This window comes from Gymnoscopelus microlampas (assembly GCF_963454915.1).
Source record: "Gymnoscopelus microlampas genome assembly, chromosome: 23".
Taxonomy (NCBI): Eukaryota; Metazoa; Chordata; class Actinopteri; order Myctophiformes; family Myctophidae; genus Gymnoscopelus; species Gymnoscopelus microlampas.
In genome coordinates this window covers 17130857-17157085 of record NC_139960.1, presented here as the reverse complement: position 1 = coordinate 17157085, position 26229 = coordinate 17130857, and the positions used below count along the sequence as shown (strand labels likewise).

The 26229-nt window shown below is 42.3% G+C and overlaps 1 protein-coding gene across 1 annotated transcript in view; it reads left to right on the top strand.

The window, feature by feature from the left end:
• trim24 (tripartite motif containing 24) overlaps window positions 1–25462 on the top strand; it is a gene marked incomplete at its 3' end in the record, with an annotated part of 32995 nt that extends 7533 nt beyond the window's left edge. Inside the window, exons 6-20 of the mRNA XM_084049508.1 lie at window positions 1270–1386; window positions 1763–1877; window positions 2326–2472; window positions 3238–3352; window positions 5802–6004; window positions 7244–7519; window positions 9255–9377; window positions 10615–10741; window positions 10901–10958; window positions 11793–11925; window positions 19487–19836; window positions 21947–22061; window positions 22637–22702; window positions 23110–23271; window positions 24488–25462. Of these exons, the coding sequence (XP_083905634.1) occupies window positions 1270–1386; window positions 1763–1877; window positions 2326–2472; window positions 3238–3352; window positions 5802–6004; window positions 7244–7519; window positions 9255–9377; window positions 10615–10741; window positions 10901–10958; window positions 11793–11925; window positions 19487–19836; window positions 21947–22061; window positions 22637–22702; window positions 23110–23271; window positions 24488–25462 (3082 nt within the window). The remainder of the gene's footprint in view (window positions 1–1269; window positions 1387–1762; window positions 1878–2325; window positions 2473–3237; window positions 3353–5801; window positions 6005–7243; window positions 7520–9254; window positions 9378–10614; window positions 10742–10900; window positions 10959–11792; window positions 11926–19486; window positions 19837–21946; window positions 22062–22636; window positions 22703–23109; window positions 23272–24487) is intronic.
• Window positions 25463–26229: the final 767 nt, after the last annotated feature.

Sequence of the window (26229 nt, the reverse complement as noted above, 5' to 3'; positions counted from 1 at the left end):
GTGAGATCTTGCGTGGAGGAATGGGCCAACATACCAGCAACAGTGTGTGGTAACCTTGTGAAGACTTACAGAAAACGTTTGACCTCTGTCATTGCCAACAAAGGGTATATAACAAAGTATTGAGATGAACTTTTTTTATTGACCAAATACTTATTTTCCTTATAATTTGCAAATACATTCTTTAAAAATCAGACAATGTGGGGCCTACTCTGTGTGGAGTTTGCATGTTCTCCCCGTGTCTCCCAGGGTAGTTAATACCCTCACAAAAAACATGTAGTAATCCTGGTCACTATACCGCCTCCCCCATGACAGCCGGGGCGCCTGATGGAGGGGAAAGGAACTGGTTGGAATAACGTGTTCCTTCCACGCGCTACGTCCTACCAGGGAAACTCCCTGTCAGGTGACAAGAAGGTCAGTTGGCTCTCATGCACTGAAGGAAGCATGAGCTCGGCCCTGGCCTCCCCAGGCTGTGGGGGACTGGTCTAACGCTGGTGTAGGGCTGGTGTAGTGCCCAGGATCACTTAGGAAATTGGCACCGGGTGAAAAAAATGGGTTACAAAAATCTTGGGATAAAAATGATTAAAAAAAAATAAAAAATCAGACAATGTGATTTTCTGGATTTTATTTCCTCATTTTGTCTCTCATAGTTGAGGTATAACTATGATGAAAATTACAGGCCTCTCATCTTTTTAAGTGGGAGAACTTGCACAATGGTGGCTGACTAAATACTTTTTTGCCCCACTGTAAGTACATTTACTCAAGTACTTAGTACACTTTTGAGCAATTTTTATTTTACTGGAGTATTTCTCATTTTCAATACTTTTACTTCTACTCCACTACATCTCAGAGGCAAATATTGTACTTTTACTCCACTGCAATTATTTGACAGCTTTAGTTACTTTGCAGATTTAGATTATTATCACAAAACCTACATTACCCACTTCAGCCCTATATATTTCGGCCATTTGAAAATAGCCGATCTACAAGCACACAATGCGTCGCGACGCCTTGTGAGCTTGCAGATCGGCTATTTTCAAAAGATTCTTATACATTTTGAACTGAATTGGGGAGTAAATTACTGAATTCATTTGATTGATTGATTAAATACTTTATTAACAGTTTGCAAAAAGTACAGTGGTACAGCTATGCAATAATACTAAAAGGATAACACAAAAAGCCCTGGGGCCTTGTTTCCATTATGGTCCTATGTATTCAATTCATCATAAACGGGTTTTTTTCTGTACGCTTATACGATCGTTCTCTGCATAGCTACCAGTTCCTTGAGGATGCATACAGGAACCACAGGCAGTATTTGGAGAGAATGACACAGCAGCTACAGGAGAAGAGGAAGGCCATTGAGGACGTCTCCAACTGTATCAGTACCGGGTATGAAAGTTTGTTTTATACTAAAGACAATTGTCTCTGACAAAAACGGCAACTAAATTAATAAATTACTTTGTTAAACGATCGTTTCGGTTGACTAATTTCAACAGAAAAATTATTGTGCGTTCAAGACAGCCAAATGGTCAGAACTGTCCTGCCTCCTTGTAGTAAAACAAATATTCTTGAACCGCCACCCATACCAGAGTTCCTATTCGGAAACTGGGGATTAATGTTTACGTTTGTTATGGTAGAGAGAGATTCATTTAATTTGCTTTTACCCACATTTTTTTTACATTCAGTCTTAAAAAAAGAAAAAAAGAATTGGATTTATGCTTGGCAGCATTAAGATGTATATCCTTTTTTTAAAATCTTATTATAGGCTCCAGCAAGTTGATGAAAATCGCAAGACGGTCACCAATGAAATCAAGAAGTCCATTTGTAACTTGATCATGGAGATCAACAGGAAGGGAAAGATCCTGGTTAACCAGCTTGAGGTATGCATGTCTTGCTCATCCACAATCTGTAATTATTCATTTTGCATATCCACATTTTCTCCTCAATTTAGTAATTGCCAATTCCTCGATGTGTACTTTGGTCCAGATCCCTCTCGTCGCCATATCAGTGGTGCTCAAACCTTTTCATATCAAGGACCCTTAACATTATATGTACTTGGCGGGGGACCCCCATCTCACAATATGTTGTTCCAAAATGTATTTAAAGATTTGCACAAATGTTAAAGATTTTTCAAAAATAGCAGATATACAAACTCATAGTGCGGAACTCGTGCCGTGCTATGAGCTTGTATATCTCCTATGTTTGAATAGCCTAAGAAATCTAAAACGACACAGATGCGTTCCCGGGCTTAATGGGTTAAATGAAAGTTGTTCATTTAGGATAATACTGCCAAATATAGTATCATAAAGCAATATGTGTGATTCTCAGGCTCTGACCAAGGACCACGAGGCCGGGCTGAAAAAGCAGCAGGAAGACGTGAGCTCTCTGACCAGACATCTAGACCATGTCATCAGCTTCACAAAGTGGGCCACAGCCAGCCACAGTGGCACAGCTCTCCTCTACTGCAAGAGACTGGTACAAACACTAAAATATCTGTTTCCCCCGTACGCATTCAGCAGCGAGAGTAGAGGGCTCCATTCAGACCCATTGAAAGAGAGTTTCAACACTCTTTGATCTAACCGGGATGCAACGCCATCACATTTCATCTTCATCCTAGGGGAAACGCAGAACGTTTACTAGAGACATATTAATCAGAGAGAGGGATTGCGTGATAGATCCCCCATGTTAGAACAAGAATTCATACAAATTGAGGAATTCATCAAATAGATATTTTTGACTTGAGGGGAGATTTTTTTGTAAGTCTGTTGGTGTTAATTATGTGATTTCTAATTCACACATTTGTTACTGTATGTTTGCCATCTTTCTGTTTTTCTTCTTTATTTCTTCTTTATATTGGCCAAATTCAACTGGAAAACCTTCCGGTTCCTATATGACTGTTTATAACCCCTGAGCTTTGTGCAGGTAAACTAAACTGAACCAAGCAAGTAGTTCACCTGACACAACCTGCATCTAGAGTTAACCACATGAACCCTTGTGTCCCTATTCTGGGCATGTCATAATAGGCGAACATTTGTCAAATATAGGTGAACATTCAGTGAAAATAGCCAATCTACAAGCCTGCAACGCTGGTTTAGAGGGGAAAAAATAGTTTAAAGATAAACCCATGGGGGACCCCAGTCAACAAAGTTAGTATATGGGATTCGAGTTGTTAAGTACATGGCCCTCTGAAATGAGTTCAACAGATACTTGATGTAGTGACACCCCCCTCCCCCTCCCCAGATTCTTTTCCAGATCCACTACCTGATGAGGGCCAACTGCAACCCCTCCATTGTCCCACAGAGCTCTGTTCGCTTCCAGTGTCGTTCTGGATTCTGGGCCACTAACGTAGACCTGGGTAAGACTGTTATTTTGTTGAATTGTTTTTGAAATGCACTTTTCTGTAACCCACCTGTTTTATGGGATGCCTGAATTTATCTGTGGGACAAACAACACCCGGTTCCCTCCATATTTCACATGTGAACTGCAGCACTCACTGCACATGCGTATATCCCTGTGTGGGTAGTACCGTAAAGTGTACAATAGAGGAGCAACATAAGTTAACAAGACTACCACTTGTAAGATAACAACTACTTATGAGAATAATTAAAGTAATACTAATATGCTACCACCTTCTATGTTTGACATACTGCGACAGTGTGTCTAGTTGGAGTCATGTGTTCTGGCCAGGTTTACTTGACCAGAAAACAGAGGTTGACAATAATACCGCTAGACGCTATAAAAATAAGCAGGTGTTGAGGTTAACTCTGCATGGCATTACTAGAATAGGTAACAAAGATGTCGTCACATTTAGAAAAAGCAAATGACTAAACTGAACATTATTGCAATTTATTTTAATAATATATCCTCTGGTTGTTATATTTTATTCTCCTAATAATGAAAACACTGAAAGCTCCTAGACTTACATCATTTTAAGTACATGAACTGTGGGTGGTGACATTGGTACGGTATTCATGTTTCCTGGCATTGAAATACTCTTTGTGGTGTCATGCAGATTCCGACACGCCTGTAGAAAATAGCAGAGCTACTATTGAATCCTTAACAGGTGAATCGTAATCAAATTGTGCGGCCAGTGAACATTCACACACCTACTGTATATAATGAAATGGGTACCTTTCACGTCCGTGTCACACGAGAAAGGTACTTTGACCAAGCGTCAACACGATTTGGGAGTGAGATTTGTGTAAGCTGGTTAAGTTCTGACACAGTCCATTACATTTCGCCAGATAGGGCTGTTTATCAGTTAAACAGAATGTACAATCTGTTGTCATGAATTCCATGAGTTAGCTATGGGTTCCCTTGTCAGAAAATAAGGTATGTGGTTAACATAAGCGCAACAGTTTTTGATGGTTCTTAAGTCATATTGTGCTTTTTAAAAATTGTGTTTTGTGGAGAGGATAAAACGACCAATTCCAAAGCCGTTGGTTATTTTCTTAATTGATTCCAAACCCAATGCAAACGTTCCATTGTACATCTGCAGTGGAAAACAATGGTGTAGGTAACGTCCAGGTTGACCTTCAAAAAGAGGTCATCCCAGAAGCACTTCATTGATTATAGGTGTTAACTGCTGCACCAGAGTGCCACCCTGTGGCCAAACATCACACCACAGCCACATCCTACTATCCTACTATCCTACTATAATTCTAGTAACCTCTGTCTGTAGTGGTGAGTAGGTGAGTACGTGAGTATGTGAAGCTACCCGGTTCTCCTCAGTGGCTGGAGCAATTGCTCTGATTTTGCACACAGCCATTGACCATTACCATCTGAACTTAACTGTGAAGCCCGTTTTTCAATTTCACCAAATCTCAGCTTCTTATTAACGTTTTTGTGTCAAACACTGTCGCCATGGTTACGGGGCTGCCGGGCTATGGGACGAACTGCCTCCCGGGTTGCCAGATCATGTGCGCATATCCCCCCACGGATGCGTCGACCGGGTATGGTCTAGTCCTATTATAATTCTAGTAACCTCTGTCCGTCTGTAGTGGTGAGTGAGTGAGTGAGTAGGTGAAGCTACCCGGTTCTCCTCAGTGGCTGGAGCAATTGCTCTGATTTTGCACACAGCCATTGACCATTACCATCTGAACTTAACTGTGAAGCCCGTTTTTCAATTTCACCAAATCTCAGCTTCTTATTAACGTTTTTGTGTCAAACACTGTCGCCATGGTTACGGGGCTGCCGGGCTATGGGACGAACTGCCTCCCGGGTTGCCAGATCATGTGCGCATATCCCCCCACGGATGCGTCGACCGGGTATGGTCTAGTCCTATTATAATTCTAGTAACCTCTGTCCGTCTGTAGTGGTGAGTGAGTGAGTGAGTAGGTGAAGCTACCCGGTTCTCCTCAGTGGCTGGAGCAATTGCTCTGATTTTGCACACAGCCATTGACCATTACCATCTCAACTTAACTGTGAAGCCCGTTTTTCAATTTAATCAAATCTCAGCTTCTTATTAGCGTTTTTGTGTCAAACACTGTCGCCATGGTTACGGGGCTGCCCAGCTATGGGACGAACTGCCTCCCGGGTTGCCAGATCATGTGCGCATATCGCCCCACGGATGCGTCGACCGGGTATGGTCTAGTTAGTATGAAAAAGTGTAAGGCCTGTTTTATACTTCTTCGTACGATTGTGTCATGTGGTGAAAATAGCCGATCTACAAGCTCAGAATGTGCTGCGATGTAACATATCTTGTAGATCTGCATCTTTGCCATCTTAAATTGTGAGTTTGGAATATTTTGCCTAAAAAAAATAGGGACAGCCAGGTTTAAAGTGGTTCACCATGTGTTTCCCAGGTTCTCTGTTGGTAGAGAGGGCCCCAGGTCGGCCGCCCCTCGCCAACCATCAGCCTGGCCATCTGCCTGGCCATCAGCCTGGCCATCAGCCTGGCCAGCAGGCTGGCCAGCAGGCTGGCCCCAGAGCGGAAGCCTCTCCTGGTGGTCTGTCCGCCACCACTGCACAGCAGCGCCAGAGCACCCTGGCCCAGCTCCAGATGCAGGTAAGGGTTCAGCCATTTTAACACATTAACTGGCAGGGGCTTTCTAATGCTGGCAGGTAGCTTCTGCCAGCATTTTTAAGCATTCTGACAATTTTTTCAAGAACCACAGAATATTTATCTCCAGTATGATCGATCCCCTGATGGTTGCTAATCACGGAGGGTTTCACTGTGCTTCTGTGAAAAAAAAAGAAGAATGTCATCTCGACCTCCCGTTCGCTTGTTATACCCAGTTGTATATAGCATGTTTCGCCAAAAATATATAGTAAAACACAGGAGCCGAGATACAGAATATTTCCCAAACACTTTAACCAGGAAGTGAATGGAGCAGTAAATCTTTGGATCACGTTATCTCCTGGTGTAAAAAAAATGTAAATAATAATAATTTATATATATATATTTTTCAAATGACGGAGATCTCTTCTTGTCAATGGCAGTGAATGTGTTAAGAGAGATCACCATGTGTTTGAGTCACATCAGTGTGAGAAACAAGACAAGAACATAGTAGAAGTCATTGGCTTCATCTGTTTTTTGTTTGTAATGGGTTACTCAAATGCTACTTTGGGTTAATAGTGTCAGGGTTCCCACGGTCATGAAATTCCTGGAAATACTTTCCTGAAATTAGAAAAACTTTTCCAGGCCTGGAAAAGGTTTGGAATTAATCAAATGTTTTGGAAAATTTTGGATATACATTGTTTTTGGATATTGATTTTGTTCATAAAAAACATGTCCCAAAACATGTGTAGCGTTCTGTGAAATACTGTTATTGTAACATGGTCAAATGTAGCGCTGCGCTGCACGAGCTACGTGAGTGCGACCTCATGTATGCAGAACGTCATGCGACAAAAAGAAAAGATTGACAAGCTAACAACATAGCTTGTAGATCTGTTCTTTTTGCCACGTGACGTCTTGGGGCATTGATAGCGCACTTGAGTAAGAGCCTCATTATTGCATCAAATGATTGCTATAGGAAATGGGGTAAAATACTTTTTAAGTATTGAAAATGTATTGTTAGAAATGTGTGGGAACCCTGTAGTGTGTAAATCTGTAAACTGTATCTGTAAATAAATACTGTAAAATGTATTTTTAACACATTTCATCATTGAGCAAAATATGTCTTTTTCTGTTCTTTCTTCTTTTTAAGCAAAACTAAAAAAGCTTCCTAAATTGATTGCGTTGAAAATGTTTTCAACCCAGCCCTGGTCGGTTCCCCTCACCCCCCCCTCACCCCTCTCCTTGCAGGTGGAGAAGCTGGCGCAGCACCCCAGCCGGCAGCCTCCGCCCAACCACTGGTCCTGGTACCAAAACGTCAGGCCACCCGGGCCCTCCGGCCCGCCAGGGCCCCCGCCGCCTGCGAGGCCCATCCAGGGGGCGGGCTCCCCCTCCCAGGGTCCCCCTGCCCTAGTGCAGCAGCAACAGCAGCAGCAGCAGGGGCGTCGGTACGGAAATTCTCACCCCAACCCAACCCGCAGCCCCACCTCGTCCATGCTCCACAACACGGGATTCCCCCCGGCTCAAGTAAGTGGAGGGGGCAACAGAGATGGCATAGACCAGTGGTTCTCAACCCGTGGGTCGGGATCCCCGGGGGGGGGGGGGTCCCCACATGATTTTGGGGGGTCCCCAGATGATAGTGAAGTGACAATTTAAGGAAGAAAAAAGTCCATTACTGCAACAAAAGTAATCAACAAACTATACTTTCAAACATCGGCCAAATTGTCAAACAATATAAGAAAGAGACCAAAATTGTGAAAATAGCTGAGAGCTGAGTTGAGAGCTTGTAGATCTGCTATTTTCACAATATTTATCTGTGGAATGGACTCAAACAAAATGGTGGGGTCCCAGTTCAAATATGATTATTTTGGGGGGTCTGAAAAGGTTGAGAACCATTGGCATAGACTGTGCTCAGTATTCTGAATGTTAATGTACATGTTTTTCATACTTTTAGACCATATCCGTGGTCATGATGGAGTTACTATATACTGTAGTTAACAATTATATGGCAAGAAATGTTTACATTTTCTATTGTCTGTATTTTGATCTCAAAAGTCCCATGTTAACCCTGTTAGACCTGCAACACATACGCTGTTTTACCTTTCAAGTCGGGAACACCTCTGTGTGTAGTTGTTGCTATATACAGTGTATATATCAACAATATCTATTTAATACAAATTTGAACTTTTTCAGAAAACTTAGGTCAGGATTTAGAAGGCGTTTTGAGAATCGGCCTCATGTCTAAATGGGTTAATTACTAGTACTACCTGTCAAACAGTAACGTAATGCGTGATTTAGTTAAAGTTTAGTAACATACACATGATTCAGCACTAACTTATTGTAGTGTGTGACGCAGCGTGCAGGAGTTTTAATCCCATAGCTCGAGGGAACAGGACAGACCTGCCCTGCGATTGGCTGAGGAAGCACCCAGCCCCTGTTTCACTAGGAAATACGTCTCGATATGGTCGCAGAAAAGCCATTTCAGATGGTCTCAGTACCTCACTCACTTCTTCTTCTTCCAAAGACTTGTTTTTAGTCTGAGAGGAGATCTCATTTAACAATGAGGCTAGGTTGAGGGATGAAGCAGATTCCTCTGGGGTTGCAATGCATCTCTCTAATCATACAGATATATGTACTTATCTTGTGAAACGGCTCAGCTGTGAGTAGTTTTCAGTAGTTCATTAACGATCAATGGTCTTGTATGTGTGGTAACGCTGTGTTCCATTATTGGTTTATATTGCGTTTAAATATAAACGCACACAATCTCATACACCCTCAATATCACGGTAATAACATGAAAAACCTTTCCATGACTGGAATGTTTGATTGTTTGTTTGCACGTTTACATGTTAGCTAATTGAGGACCAGGTCAAGTCTGTTGGTTTGGTTTATTTGAATGTTATAAAACATGTAGCAACAACCTTGTATGTATATGTATAACTGAAACATTTGTGTACAAAGAAACAAGCCACAGTTCTTAACTAAGGTCTCTGCACATTCGGTACAGATTTGCCAAGTCAGTGGAATTGAAAATCATTTTAAGATGTAGTTAAGTGTTTCTTTTCCCACTAGTGCACTTAACTGCTTCAACCCTAGCATCCCTATTCTTAATTCTTTGGGGAACATACACAGAAAATAGGCGAGCTTTTATATCAAGCTATCTTCGGCTAAGAGATTGGTTAAATAACCCCCAGGTTGTGAAGCAATGTCTCAGAAAGTGTAACATGGCGTAACCTTGATTCTGATGATTTCCTCTGTCCAGTCCCTGAGAGAGCTGATTCACAGCTCCAACTTCCCTCCCAAAACCATGGACGCCATGCAGGGCACATCACGCTACGCCCACCCCCTGGGCTCCGGACCAGCCACACAAACTTCACTACAGCAGGTTGGTAGAAGAATAGAATGGTGGAAAATGTGACCAAAGACCTTTTTGGGCCTATCATATGAACCAACTAGGCAGTGTTGATTTTGTCGACTAAAACTGTGACAAAAAATGATCGTCGACTACCTTTTTTCACTGACGAAAACTGAATAAAACCTAAGCTGCGATGACTACAACCAAGACTAAATATAGTGACAATTGAGTCAACAAATAAAACTAGACTAAAATATTAGGGAGGGACGAGTGGAGAAGAGGTCCAGTAGAACTAAAAGACAAGTCGTTTTATGTTTGGTTGCGCTCGGGTGTTGCACTTGAAGTGTATGATTCAACTTTTCATGGTTTATATTGTTCAGAATTGTTTTAAAATGTTCTAGTATAATTAAAGCAAAGTGATTTAGGGTAGAAAATCGCAATAAATCGCAGAATCGAATATCAATTAATCGCAGAATCGCAATTTCAATCGAATCGGCACCCTAGGAATCGATTTTGAATCGAATCGTGAGGTAAGTGAATCGTGACACCCCTAGTCTTAATGGGTTAAATGGTGGCCCTAGGTTGAACTGTTGCTTGGGTATGGGTCTTGGCTTTAACACATTCCATGCCAGAGGTTAATCTCATAATGTACTCACCAGTGCCAACGTTTTATTGTTGTTTTTTTCAGGTCGCCATAGACCTTGTTAAAATCCTTAAGATTGAGCTCTGCACTGTTTGTTTTGTTCGCGGAGATCTCCCTGCTTCTACCAGTGAAAACCACATGTCAAACGGTGCCTCCATGTTGTAGTTAGAACAGTTTATGTTAATCAGTGATCAGCGAGGAGAAAAACTACAAAGAGAAAATGGCGTTTCAGTTTCGTCATTAGAACGGAGGCCGACGGGATCGGCAAAACCGGATCCCGAATAATTCCGTTTCCGGTGGTGTTACAATGAAATGTGCCGTATCGAAAATTGAAAAAAGTGCAATGTGAACTTTTTTTTGAAAAAAAGGAAAAAGCACCAGTTGGCGTAGATCTACGCGACTGGCACGTGGCGGCTTTAAATAGGTTCGCGTAGATCGCGACTGGCACTCAATGTGTTAAGAAGCAGCACTGTGTAAACAAAGGGTCATTTCATTAAAAAATATTTATCTTAATTTTATTTTTTTCTTTCTCCCCCCCCTTGGGGCTACAAGTCCTTGTGTGTGCCGCTGCAGTCGGCAGAACCCAAAATGTAATGCTAGATTGTGTTTGTTTGTTTGTACCAGCGGGGTCTATTGGATCCCTCCTTCCTGAAGAGGACTGAGACCAGTGGTTCTACGATCCCGTCCATCACCATCTCCATCCCTAGAAGCTTCACCCAGAACGTCGCCTCGGCGGCCACAGACAAGACCGGTACACTTGACCAAACTAGAGTGCATTCATACATAATCACACAACCGCAGCATTTGATGAAAATAAATCAGCTTATCAGCTGGAAGTTTATCGGTATTTTTTGTTGTCGCTAAGTCATTTTTAAATAATGTATTTTGTTCCGTCCGTCTGTCATTGAAGTGCAAGGAAGACAGGATTCACCGATGGCCAAGCCTTCCTCCTCAGACAGAAGCACAGGGTAAGTCTGGCCCTTTCTGCTCCATCATTCTTCTTCACACCAAGTACATTGAGTGCATTTTTCTTAACTCATTCACTGCCTGAATTATTGCTGGCCGCGTTTGCCCACTGCCAGAGATTTTTCATTGAAAAAAAAAAAAGTATTTTTGTTTAAGTTTTAAGTTAACAAGGAAGTGGATGGGAGTCTAGATCTTCGAAAAATCATATCTCCTTGGTCTTTGGGTCAAATTAAAAATATATATTTTTTTAAATTACGTTTTTTACTTTCTTGGCAGAATTGGTAATTGGAAATAATTACGTTTTTTACGTTTTTGGCATGGAATGAGTTAAGAAGGCAACAGTTCTTTGGCTAATGAAAACCTGTTTGAAACTCAATGTTATTCGACCAAAAGTTAAATAGCTCTGAGGGAAACCCGGCAAAGCATCTGCGTCATTTTAGATTTTAGCTATATATACCGTATAGCAACATACGTTTTTCATAAAACCGTTCTCAGGTCTTAATGGGTTAACCCATTGAGACCTGGAACGCATCTGTGTCACTTTAGATTTCTTTGGCTATTCAAAAATAGCAGATACACAAGCTCGTATACGAGCTTGTAGATCTGCTATTTTTTTTAAATCTTGCCATTTTTTTTTTTTTTTTACTTTTTTTTTCAAAAAACTGTTAGGATTTAGAAAACATTTTTAAGAATCGCCTCAGGTCTTAATGGGTTTTATCGATTATCCATAATGTGCACCTTTTATCGTTTAGTTCAATTAACTGTTGCACCCGTTCTCAAATTCCCTAACCCGTGTTCCTCTTTGTCTGTGTGTGTGTGTGTGTGTGTTTTTGAAGGATGACGACATCTTGGAAGCAGCGCTCCACTGAGCCGCCAGCCTCCACCCCAGCCAAGAGACGACGAAGGTCGTCCCCCGGCCCCATCATCGTCATCAAGGACGAGCCGGAGGACGAAGATGAAGTTCATTTTGTAAGCAAATGACTCAGGTTCTATAAATCACTGCTTCTCAAACTTTAACTTTAAGGACCTCCCCCTCAGTTTAGTATGCATTATGCCACGGACCTCCTTAACACTGACAGGGTACAAATGGAACCAAATGGACCTGACACCTGTAAGGGTCCATTTGTTTCCATTTGTACACTGTCAAGAGTGACAGACCTGTAAGGGTCCTTGGCTTGGCTCCTAACTATCAATACTTTTGCTGGGGATCCCCTGGAACCCCCTCAAGGACCCCTGGGGTCCCCGGGCCCCACTTAGAGAACCATTGGTCCTCAACACTGAACAACGGGGGATTATCAGTGTGTTTTCATATTAGGAGAACGTAAGGCTATCAGAGTGTGTGTGTGTGTGTGTGTGTGTGTGTGTGTGTGAGAGAGAGAGAGGCCGCGTTCGCCCTGCAATTTGCACTTAAAAGCACAAGGACACTTTGGTAGAGGTTTGGGTTGTGTACCATGTCATGATGGAACTATTCCAATTGGTGAGATATTTGCGTCTTTGATTAGTAACTGATAATCCAAAAATAGCCTCTTCATTGACTTACATTGTACAGTATAACGGCTCTCAAAGTCACTCATAAACAAATGCAAACAAAGCTGACTCTAAAATACAAATATACAAATGTCAACTTAATGTTGATTTAGAAGACCCTGACTGGCTAGGTAACTTAAAACCTAGGGTTAAAGGGTTATTTATTATTTGTATTTACTTGTTTGCTTATAAGTTAAATGTTATCAAATTGAAACTGTAGTCAAATCGAAGTCTTTTGTGTTTTCAAGATCATCTGTAATCAGTGGTCGAGGACTCTGCAAAATGAGCATCGGCATCAAACCCACAAATCAGTCGACTCACAAATCAGCAAGGCGCTCTCGTCCAAACGCCCAGAGTTGAAAATACTACACTCACAACATATGTGAGCGTGGCATAAATACAAACAATTCAAAGCATACGCTTCACTCGAGCTAAAATGCCTCGGTGGACACATGAATGAAAAGAGGTCCTGCTCGTACTCTTGAGAGATCGGGTTGGAAAAATGTAAATTTGCAACAACCATATAGCGTCTATGAGCTTGATGTGGCAACAGGCGGCAATGAAAGATCACTCTGCTAAGGATATAGAAGCGTCTAGCAACACAGTCCAGTTGCAGCTGAAAGTATCTTTCTACGTGACAAAATATGACATTCCCAGTCCTCAGTTTCAGCCGCTGGCCGAGCTGCTGGAAGTTGTCAATGTTCCCGACTTCTTAACGTCAACAGGCATATACCAACACCACGGCTTCGTTTGATGACTTGGAGAAATCATTGGAGTGTATAATTCTTAAAGAGATGGATGAAACAAAAACAATTAGGAGTGACTTCGTAATTGTTGTGGAGAAAGTCTATATAAAAGTGGATCGAAAACTGATCACATTTCTGAAACTGGAAAGTGGGAAGAAAGCTGAGACCTGTTTTCTTGGGAAGTATACTGAAGCTGGGGATGCTCAATGTATAATACTGTATGACAAGGTGGTGGGTGTGATGCATGAGAGAGAGGTCTGGTCAGATGGGACCAGAGTTATGACGGGGAAACGCGCAGGAGTGGGAGCTTTACTCAAAAAAAAGGACAATCAATTTTCTTTAAAGATTATTTGTTTTGGCATTTTCTGCTTTATCCGACAGCGACAGTAGAGAGACAGGAAAGGCAGGAGAGAGAGAATGGACAACACACACAGCAAAGGGCCCACGGTCGGACCCAAACCCCAGGCCAGCTGTGGGAAAGACCCATTCCCTTCATGGCACGCACTCTACCAGGCAGGCCACAGGGGCAGTCCCTATTCTATCCAGAAGTGCAACGGGTTGCACATTGTGCTGCATTGGCAGCAACCAATACAGCAAAAGGCCATCGACAATAATTGACTATAAGCTCACTGTTAATGGGGTCTACTGATTCTACCATCACTCTACCACGCGAATGAGTCGCCTCCGCCAACTGTAGGCCTGGCCTCCCTCAGCGTGAGGATATACCTGTACGGAGCCTGCAACAGCTGCGTGCCATCTGCTGGCTTTCCTTACATCACTGAGTAGAGAGCATCCAATCCAACTGGTCTTTACTCATCAAGGAGGTCAGCGAAGATGCACCCAGGGGCAAATGACAAGCTTCTAACTTTTATACACTATTCATTGCCTGTACTCACACCACCTTCTTGGTTGTGATGTCCTCCCTGTCATGAACGAGCTCAGTCTTGTATTCCAGAAAGACATTGTGAAACGTTTCAGTATCACTGCACTCTCACAGCTACGTGAAGCCCCAGGTCCAGAGTAACGAAGGTTCCAAGATGAATGCAACAACTGTGTCTACGGGGATGTGGAGATGACACAGGGAAGTGACTAGACAACCGAAGACAAGCAAAAAAAGTCTTGCTTCCCAGAGGAGGACCTAGATCTTCTTCATTGTCATTCAAACCCAACAAGATAACCACAGAATGCTGGTGAGTCCTTTTATTTTGGCTATTGCTTTCCTGCAGGCTATTTCTTTCACCTGTAAGCAACCTTTATTTAATGTTTTAATCATTGTATTCAACCAACAAATTGCAATTGAAACATGCTAAATGGTATGATATGAAATGTGTTACATGAGACACTTGTAATGAGATTTCAAAAGCACACTGCAAAACTCTTTTAGGCTGGAACAGACTAAAATATCTAATTGGACAAATAAAATGGAGGACTTACTCAAGCCCTCCGAAAAAATCTACTGTAGCCTGTTATAGCCTTGATTATAGTCTACAGGGATTAAAGTTCTCAGTCCTGGGGACTGATTTCAGTCTTGAGGATTCCATGTGCCATGTTTAAAAATCAAAAATCACATATTGGGACATGGTCTGAAAATAATTTTCAGTCTTGGGATTCTTTTTTGCTTTAACCCCTGAGTCTAGGTCATACTAATTATCTCTCACCATTTCCACACAGATCATCATGAATATGCTTCGCCAGCCATGTTGTGCATCGCAGATTATTTCAGCGGCGACCCTGCTCTGATGAGTAGCACAAATGCAAAATTTCGACGTTATTCCAACGACGAGAGCTCTTTGAGACTACCGATGATTATTACAAACTGCCTGTGACGTTGTTTCCCAGAGCTTCCCAGCATTTATCCAATGGTGACAAAAGTGGCCTGTGTCATTACTGTGTCAAGTGTACAGTACCAGCAGAGCAGGGATTCTCGCTGCAAAAAAAGCATCAAAACCACACCCACACTCGGAAGCCACCTGAAGCCACCTGAAACAGTTAAAAAGAGCCTTTTTATAAGCTTCAGTTCATGGAAGTCAGCAGCTGCTCACTTCCATGAACTGAAGCTTATAAAAAGGCTCTTTTTAACTGTCAGGAGTTTCTAGGCTACATGAACTGAAAGCTGTAAGCTTGATACAATCACTCTACACTGTGTGGATTACGAAGGATTGCATTTTTTCCCCTTTCCCTCAGTTATGAGGCTGTAATAACTGTCAATAGGCCAAGGCTACTTGAACATGATAAGCTATAATATATGTATATATTTGCTTTGGTTAAATCAGCAGCCTACACTGTTCTAGTCTGATCTTACCGATAGCATTGTTCTTGAATGTTATGTTTGTTTGTTTCCAATTATCATTTCGATGCTGCCTCTTTTCCTTATAGCATCTTCTCTAACTCTGCACTTTACCTTGGAGCAAAAAAATGTTGAAATTGGTATTCTGAAGAAACAATTGTTTTAATAAACTAATGATGCAAAGACAAGGCGGCTTCTTTCATTGAACGTTTGTAGAAAAACACACACACACACACACACACACACACACACACACACACACACACACACACACACACACACACACACACACACACACAGTACACCACCCTATTATGTTTGTGTATGTGTGGACCCCAGGAAGATTAGCTGATGCCATTCATCAGCTAATGAGGATCATAATAAACTCGGAACTCAACTCTATACTGATAGAACTACGTGTGTGCAGGACACATGCTAGAATGTTGCGCTTAAAAGACATTTAAAGGTAGGGTAAGTGATATTTTTGTCAAATGAATTGTCAAATAGCTTTATAGAGCGTTTGGTCAGTAACAAGAGTTACCCTGTCTCTCGAGCTCTTTAGGGTGCGTTCGGAAATACAGCAATGAGAGCACTGGCCAATACAAACTAATAGGTGAGTGCGCTCCGGTGCGCAATTTCCGAACGCACCCTAAGTAAACACAATGCATTTCCAGGTTAGGATACCAAGTGTATCCAATCAGGAGAGAGAACTCATACAGAATACAGCTTAAACAAGTGAAATTTGAAGTGAAATTGGAAGCTCACAACGCCTCGCACTGCGAGGCGTTGTGAGCTTGTAGATCTGCTATTTTTGGCTAAAGTTCTCCTCAGAATAGGGATGCTAGGGTTCAAGTGGTTAATGCGAAAAAAGAAATCATATCACACAAACATTTGGCGGACCCCCTGTAGTAACTCTGAGGACCCCCTAGGGGTCCCGGACCCCCTGTTGAAGACCCCTGCTATAAGATTTAAGCTGACAAATGGGTATTCTCTCCTGATTGGCTGAAAATTGGCAACCCACTTGAAAAAAAAATGTATAAAGAGCTGGAGAGACAAACACTGTAGCAATGATTACTATGCTTTAACCTTTTTACAAAACCCTTTGTTTTAACAAAAAATATCACTCACCTTAACTAAATGTATATATTTATAAGGAGAGAAGCTGTGTTTTGTTAACCCATTGAGACCTTGAACTGTGTCATTTGTAGATTTGAGCTAAAAAGCATTATTTTACACTTTGGCTATTCAAAAATAGCAGATATACAAGCTTGTAGATCTGCTATTTTTCAAAATTCGTGAAAATGTGTGCAAATCTTTGAATATATATATTTTTAAAGCAAACATTTTTAACTCAAATCTTTGCTTCTGGGGGTCCCTGGAACAAAATATTTTGATGGGGGTCCGCGGCCAAATGCATATCATTTTGGGGGTCCTTGACATGAAAAAGATTGAGCACCACTGATATAGAAACATACGTTTTTAGCGGCGCTAGCCGCTCTATACCTTTAGGTATAGAGCGGATATTAGCCCTCTATGCCTGGCTTTTGCGTCAACGTTCTGATTGGTCAGGTGCGCCAACGTTCTGATTGGTCAGGTGCGTCAACGTTCTGATTGGTCAGGTGCGTCAACGTTCTGATTGGTCAGGTGCGCCAAAGTTGTGATTGGTCACTATTCATGACATCACTATGATGTCATGAATATAGAATTCGATGTCTATATAAACGATGACAATGACTTCATCTTATTATTCATTTGGCTAAAGTCTCCGTCTAGGTAAGTTATTTAAAGTTAATATGACGAATAGAAAGAGAAAGATACAAGAACAGATGAAGGGTGAATGTATAGAAAGTCTGAGTTCGGGACCCAGTCATCCGTTATGACAGAATGGTTTGATAGAGACGATCGAGAATCCAAGAGTCCGTTAAGGTTCTGATTGGTCAGGCCCGTCAAGGTTCTGATTGATCAGGCCCGTCAAGGTTCTGATTGGTCAGGCCCGTCAAGGTTGTGATTTGTCAGGCAAGGGGACTATTCATGACATCACTATGATGTCAAGGTTTATTTTTTATTTCCTCATGTTTTTTTTTGTATATATTTTTATTTGGCTAAAGTCTCCTTCTAGGTAAGTTATTTAAAGTTAGATCCTCAATTTAACTTTATCTGTCGTCGACGCTCTGATTGGTCAGACCCGTCAACAAAGTGATTGGTCAAGCTTCACATGACACATGGCTATAAACACATTATAAACACATATCGATGACATAATGTATTCAAAGGCGCCGCTACCTTCACACAGGGTGTGATTTTTCAGAAAACTGTTGGGATTTAGGAGACATGTAGAATCGGCTTCAGGTCTCAATGGGTTAAAGGCACGTGACTTTTTTTAAACATTTTTAGCTTGATAACCGGCCGCTCAACTTGCAGATGCTGTCTGTTCAACATTGTTCAACTATTTACCAAAGAATTTGCTTGACTAGATATTACTGCTGCCTGTTGCCTACCAGATAATGTCTCACAGTTGATGGTGTACATACAGGGCATGTCAGAGTGAAAACCAACCTATGATGAGGTCAGAAGACACCGGCTTCGAATGCTATCAATGCATTGAATGGGAGATGATCACGTTTTATCAGATCGTTGAGTGGGCGTAATCAGGAGCTACTGACCTACTCGGAGGCAGAGCAGTTCCCACAACATGATTTATGATTCTGTGCCTATCGGTACATAACTCGAACGGCGCTGAGTAGGCTCAAGCGAATGTCGCAACGTTCGGGACGGCAACTCGCTCGCTTTAGCTCGCTCGGTGGTCCCTCACGTGGCTCCAGTTCGCTTGAGACTGCGCGCCTCCACTGTGCGCTGTCCTAAACCGAAACCTGAACTGAACTTTTTACGTCATCTCCGTCGGTAGGTCCTGATAACACCCAGATGAATGGTCTGATAAATCGCGGGTAGGTCAGTATGTCGCTAGGCTGCACCAGCGCTCCTGTTTTCGTGTATAGAGGGGCGGGTGTACAGAGGCGCGGAGAGGTTGCACCTGATCCCATTGGTTCACCGATCTGTCCGTTAACCCCTGCCCCGTTAACACAACATTATGAGCGACGCCCACTGCACTCTGGTTGGTTGGGGAAATGAGACACTTCCCATACCGGGTACACCGACGTGCTCCTCCAGGCTTTTATTTTTGAGCAAAACTAAACAATAAAAGCCATTCAATGGTCTGATAAAACGTGATAATCTCCCATTCAATGCGTTGATAGCATCCGAAATGGGGTGCAAGAGAATAGACCTGCGACAGGATTATGTCGAGGCAAAGATCTGGGAAAGGATACTAGAAGGTTTCTGCAGCTTTGAAAGTGGCCAAGAGCACTGCACTCTTACACTCCATCATTCTCAAATGGAAGAACTTTAGTAACCACCACCAGTCTTCCTAGATCTGGTCACCCAGCCAAACTGAGCAATAGGGCACGTAAGGGCCTTGGTCACACAGGTAACCAGGGTCTCAATATCTGTCTTTTACTTGTAATAACTCAACAAAACACTTATAGTTTCAGCATGGAGGAGTATTGGGTATAGATTTGAGGGGTGGGGGGATTAATTGAATCCATCTGAAGATGAGACAAACAAAATGTGAAAGAAGTGAAAGGGTCTGAAAGCGTTGTGTATTCATTGTGTGCGTTTTTTGGGCGGATTTTGTTCGTTTCTTTCGTGTTTTGGTTACTTTAATTCGGTGTTAGGGTTAGGTTATTTAATTCTTATTTTTGCCTGATTTTACCGATTTATTATCAAAACATATATTTATATATTTTATTTTTTCAAAAAGTGGGGGGTCGGAAATCACGGATCTGTGAGAGTGAGGCTGTCGCGTCGTACTCACAGTGAATGGCAGTGACGCCCCTGGTGTGTTTATCTCTTGTGCGTCCATAGTGCAAAAATCCATCTTCAAATTAACCAATAGATTTGAATATATCCACAGGTGCAGTCCAGTGTAGGGGCGAGCCTCCCGGACAGCAGCACTGGGGTCCAGTCCAACTCCCAGCAACAGAGGGAGACTCCGCCAGAGCCGGCCCCGGGGGCAGAACCCAACGGCTTGAGGCTACAGGAACCGCAGCCTCAGGCCCAGGCCCAGGCCCAATCGGAGCCAGAACCCCAACCCCTGCTCATCCTACCCCTACCGCAGCCGGAGAAGAGCTCCGCGCCAGAGGAAGACCCCAACGAAGACTGGTGCGCCGTGTGTCAGAACGGAGGCGAACTGCTCTGCTGCGACAAGTGTCCGAAAGTGTTCCACCTGAACTGTCACATCCCTGCGCTCTGCGAGTCCCCCAGGTGAGCAAAGAATTGTTAGTCAACTAGTTGATAGAAAAAAATCACACCTGTGTGAAGGTAGCGGCGCCTTTGATACATTTTGTCATAGATATGTGTTGTAATAATTTAATTAGTTAAATAAAAGGTTTACATTAAAAGGTCAATGTAAGGTTAATTTAAACAAAAGGATTACATTAATTACTTAACTATATTACTATTTCATTATTGAAATATTAAAAAAAGAACATAAAGACATATATATTTCCAAGGATCAATTCTAAAAATACATAAATTGTTTAAAAAAAGATAAGATCTTCTTTGTGAGAAAACGATATTAGTCCATTTTCAATGTAAGGTTAATTTAAACAAAAAGATTACATTAATTACTTAACTATTACATTAATTACTTAACTATTACTATTTGATTCAAATTTCAAATAACTTTCTGGTAGTATTTTTATTACAATGGTCTGCAGTCTAGTTTCATTATTGTACGAATGTAGTTCGACCTTATTTAAGAAAATGTATTTTCTAGATACTATATTTACAAATATCTCTCTGAACGAAGATAGGTCTGTCTCTTTCAGTTCTATAACTTTAAAAAACTTACCTAGAAGGAGACTTTAGCCAAATGAATAATAAAATGAAATTACTAAATATTTCTAGATATTACTCATTGTTTATTTAGTCATTGTTTATATAGACATCTAATTCTATATTCATGACATCATAGTGATGTCATGAATAGTCCCCTTGCCTGACAAATCAGAACCTTGACTATACTATGTATAGAGCGGCGCCAGCGCCGCTAAAAATCACACCCAGTGTGAAGTGGGCGGTGTGTGGTCTATTCCGTGTGTGGTCTATTCTCATTTTAGAAATCTTAAGTTCAGCTGAAATTGCTGTGGAACCTTGACCAGATCTGTGCTTTGTCACAATTCTGTGTTTAAGCTCTTGTGATATACACTTGGATCTCACAGGGCCAGTTCTAGGAAGACTTGCCATTGTCTTTGTTTCGGTTTTTACTTTCTTAATTTTAACCATAGTGATTTTGCGATTCTTTTTCACTGATCTCATGAAATACACAACATCTCAGTTAAATGTACTACTCTCACATCAAAATGGTTTTAGTGGTGATGACACTAGCTGTAATGTGATTGGCTGACTTTGCAAATGTATCGATTTGCATTAACAATGGAAGGGTTAGGGGTATACAATGTGTTGTAGACTATTGGCCAATCACGGTGCAGGATTGGTCAGTGTCCAAAACTCACTTATAGGGGGCGGCTACACTGCCCCAAAAAATAAAAGTGAAAATCTGTAAAAAAAAAAAAAAAAAACAGAACTTGGGCTCTCTCTGACCATAACTCAGTGTTGCCTTTCCTTTAAATCAGTACAAACGTGCAGGTTTGGAACTGAAGAAGTGAAACAAATTGGTCAATCTAACTGTTAAATCAGCTTTCATCTCTCTGCCCATTCAGTGCAGCTTAGAATTATTACACTGTGACGATGATTTTCTCGCAAATCATACATGTTGTGGTGATCTGGGCTGTTTCAACCCCTGCATACAGCGTCCCTGCTCTAGAGGACAAGCGATGGCTTGTTTAATGAGGGCTGAAATAGATATTGTCATTAGTTTATTTAAAGCATCTCTTCCCATCACCCTTTACGGCGGCTGTAGCTGAGTGGGTCGAGGGGCCTGAGTAAGACACCTAACAGCTCCCCACTGAGTGCAAATCTGCTGGTTGAATGCAAAAAAATACTTTCCCCCTTGGGATGATGCGATACTCAACTCCTTTGCATCCTCTCTTTTTGGATATGCCAATGACAAGCCAAGTGTAAAAAACCTTTTTTTTCTTTTCTGGCATTTCCAATAAAAAAAAAAGTGCTTTGAAACCCACCTGCTATTAGATTGTTTGAAAAGCAGAACACTCACGCATTTCAACACCGGTAGGACCCAGGCTGTAATCATTTGACCATATTTAGCATGTTACATACGACCCATAGAAATTAGATTAGGGAGTAAAGATGATACCTGTGGCGGTAGAGCCATTTTGTCTTGGAAAGTGGGTCTGGAAGAACACCTCAGGTCTAATAAATCTTGCATCTGGTCTTGGTGTTTCTCTCCCAGTGGCGAGTGGTTCTGCTCGTTCTGCCGCGACCTGATGTCTCCTGAGATGGTGTACAACACCGGCGTGAACGAGGAGACCAACGGAGAAGTGGGATTCCCACGCATTGATAGAAGGGTACAGTCACTCACTGTCATTTTATTTTATTTGTATCTGTTGCATTCTGGCCTGTGTTGTCTAAAGCTGCTAAGCCTCTTCCTATTGTTGGGGGGGGGGGGGTGTGGAACTTGAGCACATGGATAATACAGATTCCTACTGTTTAACCCTGCAAGGCCCAGTGTGATCGCACGATCACATGTATGTTTTATAAAGAAATGAGTTTAAATAATTTTTCTTTCTGTTATTTTTTTTTTTTTCACCTCTAAATCCTCATTGGGTCCTATTGTTTAGTCTTACAATGCCATTGGCCAGGATATTTGCATATAAATACCCCCCACAGAGCCAGGAATCATCACAACTTGAAAATAATCTGGGCCTTGCAGGGTTAATCAGAATCTATTTAATGGTCAGGTATGTTCACCACATGCGTGGAATTTGACATTGTGCATTGCTCTCATAAGAAATCAGAAACATATATACAGCAGATGAGAGGCAAAGAAAGTCAGTAAACATGAGTAAACTCTGAGTAAATTCTCTGCAGGGATACAACGGTAATTGTTTTTACATTTTTGCCATTTTGTTTTGAACTTCAGAAGTGCGAGAGGCTGCTGCTGCGTCTGTACTGCAACGACTTCAGCACTGACTTCCAGCAACCATCGGTAAGCAACCACTGGCCAAAAGCATGTGCAGCACTTTTCATTGCATATTACTGCTGGCATATAATAGCGTGCCGTGAAGACAAAACAATAAAACAATAAAAATGACATTTCAGTAATGTCATAAAAGATAAGTATTCATTGTGTTTGATTGTTTTTGTTTAAAGGGATTGTAGGCAAGAGATAAAAAAAAAAGAAAAAAAATGTTGTAAAAAAAACGGATTTCAGAAAGAGGACTGTGTTTCAATGCAGGAAAACACCCTAGCATCATTATATAGTGCCTGATAGAGCAATATATATACGTATATATATATAAATATTTAAAAAATGTAGGCTTAATGTTGCCTAGAATCCCTTTAACTGTCCATTATGAATTTGAAATGAGTCATCATGTGTTTGGCCTTCTGTAGGAGACGAAGAGGTACAAGGAGCTGATTAAGACACCCATGGATCTGTCCATAGTGAAAGGCAAACTGGATGTGAAGTCAAAGTCAGAGACGCACTACGTAAACCCTGAGGAGTTTGTGGCAGACGTCAGGCTCATATTCTTCAATTGCGCTAAATACTACAAGGTCAGTATGGAATGTCTATACAACAACCCACCGTGTGAATTCATTAGTGTGAGATATTGGATAATATTATATTAGATATCATATACACACTATGTTAATTTAGTGTAGTGATACTGTATATACAGTGTTGATTTTGACAGCACATTTTGATTTAGTTTTAGTCATAGTATTTTGAATAAGATTCTGTGTAGTTTTAGGCACCTGAATTTTTTTACTTTTATTCTAGTTTTATTTGACTAAATATAAGATTTTAGTCGACAAAATCTACAGTTGATTTAGTCAACTAAAACAGATTTTTGGCGGGGCCGTGATGGCGTCGAAACTGCAGATTTTCACTTAGCTGTGTATGCCGAAAATAGCCGATCTACAAGCTCACAACGCGTCGCAGCGCGACGCTTTGTGAGCTTGTAGATCTGCCATTTTCGGTCTGTGACACCCACGCGCACCCATACTGAGAAAACCCACAAATTGTCAGTATATTTAGTCATAGTTTTAGTCATCATAGCTTAGTTTTTATTTAGTTTTCGTAAGTGAAAAAAGGTAGTCGACGGACATTTTGTTATATTTTTAGTCGACGAAATCAACACTGATATATAATATATAAAAAGTGGATAGTGCTCATTAGTGTTAACACATCGGGTGCCAGAGGTTTATTAAAACTGAAATACGTTCAGTGCCTGCATTTCTTCCATCCACTTACGTTGATAAGTTTCGTGCTGTAGAAGCCCCGACGCGGAAGTGCATGTAAACAAGCGTGCGTGCGAGACGGCGGAGGGTCCCGACTAACGCCTGGAACAATAATATTTCCAACGTGATCCTCCATTGCAGTGTGATCGCCGAGCGAAAACGGCTCGCTTCCACCACGTTAAAAAGAAATGGAGATATTAAGCTTTTAGTCAAGGAGATAACATTGGAATGGCCGACCGGAAAGATTTTTGACATGGATCTACATCCGGCCTATCCTTCTCAGAAACTCCTTGGATGATCCCAAAGTTTCGTTTCAGCGCCCCACGTATAAAAATAAAATTGGGTCAAAAACAGTCCGGACCGTTTACGGCACTCCTCGTTTGAATTATGAAAAACGGTCCGGACCGTTTATGGCACTCATTATGTTAATGTCCACCTTCATGTTAAAGTTTACAGCAAAGCCAACGCTTGAAGGTTGCCCTTAAAGCTCAGTTGTGTGAATTGCGTTGTGTGTGTGTGTGTGCCCTAGGCGACGTCCGAAGTGGGCAGCGCCGGCTTGTACCTGGAGGACTACTTCGAGGAGCAACTGAAGCTCGTCTACCCGGACAAGATCTTCCCCGGGGGCAGGGAGGAGAGGATGATCCCTCCTCTGGAGGACGAGATCGAAGACGAGGAGATGCCGGAGGACGGCATGACCCTCATCCTGACCGTCAGCCCTGCCGCAGAGGACATCCCGCCCATGGAGGATGAGGAGGAGGAGGAGGGGGAGGACCCAGCTCCACTGGACGACGTCGGTCCAGCCCACGAGGAGGAGGAGGAAGAGAAAGAGGAGAGAATGGAGGAAGGGAAGGGGAGCGTGGAGGCGGAGAAGTCAATACTCTACTCTACTGACAGAGAAGAAAGGATGGAGGGAGCCGAGGAGGGAGGACGGACGGAGGAAGCCGAGGAGGAAGGGGGGACGGAGGAAGCCGAGGAGGAAGGGGGGACGGAGGAAGCCGAGGAGGAAGGGGGGACGGAGGAAGCCGAGGAGGAAGGGGGGACGGAGGGAGCTGAGGAGGAAGGAGGGATGGAGGCAGCCGAGGACGAAGGGGGGGCGGAGGAAGGAGGGATGGAGGCAGCTGAGGAGGAAGGAGGGACTGAGGGAGCCGAGGAGGAAGGAGGGACGCAGGGAGCTGAGGAGGAGGAAGGAGGAACGTCGCCGCCGCCGTCTGCTGCAGATGACATAAAACAGGAGAAGCAGACTCCCGTGGAGGAGGAGGAGGAGGAAGAGCTGCAGCCAACTCCAGAGAAGGACGGTATGGACACCGCTGCTAGCAGTGAACCCAGGGACCCGGCACCTTCCGCCTCCCCAAAAGACCACCTCCCTCTGCCCCTTACGGACAGCCCAGAGGACACCCCCGCCAAAACACAGCAGCAGGAGGGGGAGGGGGACGGGGAGCAGGCGGCGGCGACTCCAAATGCAGCCAAAGACAAAACGGAAGAGGGGCAGGAGGTGGTGGGATAGCGGGTTGAAGGAGAGACAAACTATTGAAATGAAAAAAAGATGGATGATATTTGTCTTCCACCAAAATGGCCCCTTGCCAACAACAAGGGGACATTAGTTTCTGCAATCAAGACAATTATGTTTGTCCTCTATACTTTGCAATAGGAAACACGATACTGCAATACTAAAACTGTCCTGTGTTATAGTGCACAACAGCCGCAGTATAACACACATTGCTTTGTTGTTTTGGACCTGGCAAAGGTTTCAATTATACTGTAACATAAGGTTCTTTTTTTCTGATGACTACAGAAAGCACACAGATGACATCTCATGAGGATCCAACGTCCTTTTATCATGTATCTTAAATTCATCATGTCAACTCTTGTACATAACATCGACTGCCATGTACTGTAGCTCCCAGAGCCACATTCAGAACATGAAAACACTTTCCTATTAGTTAATGCATGCAATAATATTTATCGTGTCTCCATACTATATTATGTTTATAGATATGTAGTTCACTTTAACCATTTCCTTGAGTTATAATCAGATGGACAGGTCTATTTATGTTTTATTGTGATTTAATGTTATTTTAGTTGAATGTGTAACGGATGAGGCTGATGGAAATGGGACATAGTCTGTGTATAGAATCATGTCCTACATGGGTTTTGGACGTTGAGGGAAATTACATTTAGAAAAAATGACACTGCTCAATTGTGAGGATAATATAAAACAAATGCTCCTGCATTGCTCTGGTGGTGTTTTTTTTTGTATTGTGAACTTTGATC